Below are 4,540 nucleotides of genomic sequence, written 5' to 3'. Positions count from 1 at the left end.
CCAGGCAAATTCCCTGAATCCAAGCAAAAGATGTAACAGTGATCTTAGGGGAAAAAAAAAAAAAAAAAAAAAAAAAGTTGCCTTTTAGGCAATGGCTCCCTGATGGAAAATGTGTGTGGAGAAGAGGCCATTTCTGTACTTGTGCTTATGTGCAAGGCTGGGTTCATTACTTTCAGTTTGCAATGGGTCTCTCCCCATCCAGCTGTGTGCCTGTTCACAGGACTCTGCCCACAGCCAGCAGCCAGAGGCTTTTCAGCCTCGGGATAAAGTTCAGCTGCAGGAAGCTGAAAGCTCTGTCGAGGATTTTGTCTGGGTATCTTAAAAGCAATAGCTCAGTAAAAGCCCCCGCAAGCCAAACCACGGAGGTGAGCTTCCACAGAGAGCTCATCAGTTAATACAGAGGAAATCTTCTGGTGTCGCCTCAGGGACTTGCTCACCAGCTACATTTAGGCCCTGACTTGTGGAAAATGAGGAGGATAACTTGAATTCAAATGCAGCAAGCCTTCTGAAGAGTCGGGCTTCTCCCCTTTTACGGCAGAGAATCCATTTGTAGAGAACTCAGGTGAACAGAACAATCTCCTATAGTGATGCAGCTGCCATTCAACTCTGAAGACAGCAAACACAGTTCCAGTGCCGCAGGTCAGGAGCCCTCACTTTTGTCAGACTCGCATCGCAACCCTTTCTTGGAAGGCTGGGGTTTCAGGACCTTCTTGCTTCCCCTCCCAGCATTGTCCCTGCATTGCCCGTGGGGAGTGCTGGGGGGAACTGCTTGACCCAGAGCTGAGCTGAAATGGGACCTCCTGCTGCCCCTGCATTTCCCTCAGGTAGCACCACCGATCTTTGGGGTACGGGGCCGCTTATCCTGCCAGGGCTGGCAGCAGGCCCTGTCCTACCTGAACGGTGGCAGTGCGAGCAGGGGAAAGCAACACCAGAGGTTTGCCAGAGGTGTCACCAGCAGTGTTACAGGAGTTGAGCTGAGTGTTAGACACACTGGGTTCAAGTGTGCAAAGTGGTTCCCCCAGCTCCTACTCAGCTGCTCCAGAGCAGAGGGGACCTGTGCGGTGCCAGGGCTCACCTGTGTGGGATGGAGAGCATGGCCCTGGGCTCACAACCCTGGGGCTCATCCGTGCAGTGTGAGCGGCCCGGGCAGGGACCCGTGGGCCTACAGCAGCCACTCCGGGTGCTCCCTTCTCCGGCTGGCTGAGAGCCTGGCCCTACACCGGAGAAAGGGACCGGTGGTGCAGTCTGCACAACACTTGCTTTTTCTTCTTGCAAGAGCCAGAGGAAGGACCTGGCTGAACTCGGATGCGCGTCCCAGTGGAGAACCAAGGCAGACGCTGCTGGGAGCAGGAAGCGCTGCAGGACTGGGAGATGCTCCCACTGCCCCCAGCAGATCCCAGCTACTTTCAGTGGGCAGCGGAGGGCCACGAAGCCTTCCCAGCACCACATCTCACGGGGGGCAAACAAAGCAGGCCCTTCCATCCAAAACCAAGGCAAACAACATGAACAGCCTCTGTTTCCCATCCTTTCCGTGGGAAGACAACCAGCGAACCCATTAGCTGAAGCAAAAGAAAGGCAGAGACTTTGGGGGCTTTGCACTACAAGACACAGAGCCCTAAGGTGCTGCCCCCCCAACTGGGGGGTCCAAGACCATTTGCCACCAGGCTGCAGCAGACCCAGGGGAAGGATGTGGTCCGATCGGGTGCGGGGCTGCAGTGCCCCCAGAAAGCGCTGAGAACAACGTGGGATCCTAAATGAAAAAAAATAAAGAAAAGTTGTCCAGACTCAAAACACACTCGTCAAACACACTGAAAAGATTGAATTATTTATTTCCTCTGGGGACTCCTGTAACCATTCATTTTTAATAGAGTCTAATTAAGAGTTCCCCAGCGGGTTTTACTTTTGTAAATATTTTAGATGAGGTCGGGTTTCTGGGCAAATCCTCCAAAGAAAAAAAAAAAAAAAAAAAAAGAAAGAAAACGAGGCGCACACGCTTAACCCCCTTCCCTCCCCGCCGGCCGGAGCGGCAACAAGTGGTGGCGGCTCAGAGAGCGGCAGCACATCGCCTCTCGGCACCGAGCAAGGCGAGGGCTCCCAGGAGAACCCAAAACCGAGGCCGGGACGCGATGGCAGCAGGAACCCTGCCGAAATGCTGTGGTAGCCCCCGGCCGGGCGGCAGGAGCCGGGCAGGGAGCAAGCCCGCACCGCCGCCGTGCCCGGTACCAAACGCGTTGGTCGGGCTCTTCGTTTGGGAAGGGGAAGAAAACGAGGACTAGGAACAGGGAAGAAGTCTTTCGATTACTTTTTTTTTTTTTTTTTTTGGAAGAAATCCGGTAAACAAAAAACTAAAACGTTTCTTCATCTGATATGTCAAAACATGGTTCACAGTAAAATTCACAAACCAATTTACATAAGTTTACAGTTTAAGAAAAAAAAACAAGACACACAACTTACTATAAATAAAAGAAATGCGTTTGCGACCCGCACAGCTCTTTCCCACCTCCCCCCCCTTTTTTTTTAAGGAGTAAATCCCTAAAGTTAAGAAGTCGTGAACGCTACAGATTGCAGCTAGAAACCAAGCAATACTCGGCGAGGTGGGAAGAACAACACTTAAGTAACCACAACGAAAATGTAAACAACTGAACAACTGAGTTTAAAAACAAGAGCCCGCCGGGTTTTTGTTGCTTGTTTCATTTCGTTTCACGCTAGAAATCAAACTGTGAAAGATGCGAGACTTTTTTGAACCTTTGAAGCGAACAAAACAGTGCCCAACCTAGCAGAAACCAGAAGTTGCCGTGGTTTAAAAACTTCACAGGGGCTTCTAGGAGGCAGGAGTTGTGCTCTATTAAAATAACAGCTTGCTCAAATATGGTTTCTTTTTTGTACAAAAAAATAAAATGACACAGCTAACGGATTTCCTTCTTAAAATGTCTCCAAAGTTAGTATCAAGTCTGCTAAGCCGAGGAACACTGCCGTACGTCCCGGTGCGGTGCAGGAGCGGTGGGGGGGATGAGGGATGGATGCGGGGAGCCGTCCGCAGGGCCAAGTCTATATGTGGGTGAGCGGTACGGTGCCATTGACGGCAGTCCCGGCGCTCTGGTAGTGCTGGTGCACACTGTGTAACCTGCTGCCCTGCAGGGCCGAAGGGTCTGTGGCGTCCCCCCCCGGGGGCAGGTACATGCTGATCATATCCCGCAGGTCTCCCAGGCAGGCCCTCTGCGAGTGGGAGGTGATGGCCGGGGGCGGCGAGCTGGGCTCGGATTTCACCACGGAGCCCATGGAGCCCAGGCTCATGGCCGTGGAGGGCTGCTGGCCGTAGGCGGCGGGGGACATGCTGTAGGTGGAGGCGGCGTTCATGTAGGTCTGCGCCGTGGACATCATGGGGCTGTACTGCAGGCCCGTCATGTCGTAGCGGTGCATCTGCTGCAGCTGCGGGCTGTTCATGCCCGGGTGCTGGCTGTAGCCCAGCTGGTCTTGCATCAGGGAATAAGCCCCGTTGGTCCAGCCGTTCATGTGGGCATACGTATCAATCCTCTGGCCCACCCCGACGGGGCTGCTCACCGTGTTGCCCCCCCCGGGGGCCAGCAGGTTGCCGGGCAGCGAGTATTTGTCCTTCTTCAGCAAGGTCTTGGTCTTCCGTCGGGGCCGGTATTTGTAATCCGGATACTCCTTCATGTGCACAGCCCGCAGCCGCTTGGCCTCGTCGATGAAGGGTCGCTTCTCGGCGTCACTTAGCAGCTTCCAGTCGGCCCCGAGGCGCTTGCTGATCTCCGAGTTGTGCATCTTGGGGTTCTCCTGGGCCATCTTCCGCCGCTGGCCCCGCGACCACACCATGAAGGCGTTCATGGGGCGCTTCACCCGGTCCTGGTCCGAGCCAGCCCCGGCTCCACCGCTGGCCCCGCCGCCGCCGCCGCCTTTGCCGGTGCTGCCCGGGGCCGGGTTGCCCCCGGCGCTGCCCGGGGTGGGCTGCGGCGTCTTGATCTCAGCCTCCAGCATGCTGTACATGGCCGGGGCCGGCAAGAGGTGCGCCAGGGCGGCGGGCAGGCGGGCACCGGCAGTTCGGGGAGAAATTAAAAAAAAAAATCAAAAACAAATCAAAAATAAAATAAATAACAAAAATTAAGCAAGAACCGGTCTGAGCGGCCGCGACGGGAAGGAGGAAGTTTCTTGCCGCCTGGCTGAGAGGTGCTGCTCCCCGAGGCGCTGCGGTGCCGGCGGGTGCGGAGCGGTTCCGCGGAGCGGCTCCCGCGGGCAGCACCGAGCGACGCGCACACGGCGGCGGCCTTTGATTGACGGCGGCTATAAAGGCGCGGGCGGCAGCCAATCGGCGGGAGGCTCCCGGCAGCCCCGACGCCGGTAATGGACCGGGGGGGGGCAAAAAGTTGGTGTTTTGGGGATGCTGGGGCTGCCACCCCCCCTGCTGAGCCCCCCGCCGAGCTCTGCTCCCGGCTCTGGGATGGAGGAGAAAGCGCAGGGACCGGGCTGGGATGCGGGGTGCGGAGAGGGCGGCGGGGGTCCCGCAGCTGCCGGCGGGGCAAGG

The 4,540-nt window shown here is 56.3% G+C and overlaps 1 protein-coding gene across 2 annotated transcripts; it reads right to left on the bottom strand.

Annotated features, from left to right (window-relative positions):
* Positions 1–2,554: 2,554 nt before the first annotated feature.
* LOC116494458 (transcription factor SOX-3-like) lies at positions 2,555–4,035 on the bottom strand. Of its 2 annotated transcripts, XM_032196369.1 has the most exons (2): positions 3,954–4,005; positions 2,555–3,914 (listed from the first exon to the last, which is right to left on the bottom strand). In XM_032196369.1, the coding sequence occupies exons 1-2, from the start codon at positions 4,003–4,005 to the stop codon at positions 3,049–3,051; spliced, it is 918 nt and encodes a 305-aa protein (XP_032052260.1). In that variant the 3' UTR covers positions 2,555–3,048. The 2 variants fall into 2 exon arrangements, with proteins under 2 accessions (XP_032052260.1, XP_032052262.1); XM_032196371.1 differs by having other exon boundaries at positions 2,555–4,035.
* Positions 4,036–4,540: the final 505 nt, after the last annotated feature.

This window comes from Aythya fuligula, chromosome 13, assembly GCF_009819795.1.
Source record: "Aythya fuligula isolate bAytFul2 chromosome 13, bAytFul2.pri, whole genome shotgun sequence".
NCBI lineage: Eukaryota > Metazoa > Chordata > Aves > Anseriformes > Anatidae > Aythya > Aythya fuligula.
The sequence above is the reverse complement of the archived record's forward strand: the minus strand, read 5'-3'. Positions and strand labels throughout refer to the sequence as shown.

Excerpts from the sequence above, each read along its gene's own strand:
- LOC116494458 (XM_032196371.1), bottom strand. The coding sequence starts at position 4,005 with ATGTACAGCATGCTGGAGGCTGAGATCAAGACGCCGCAGCCCACCCCG.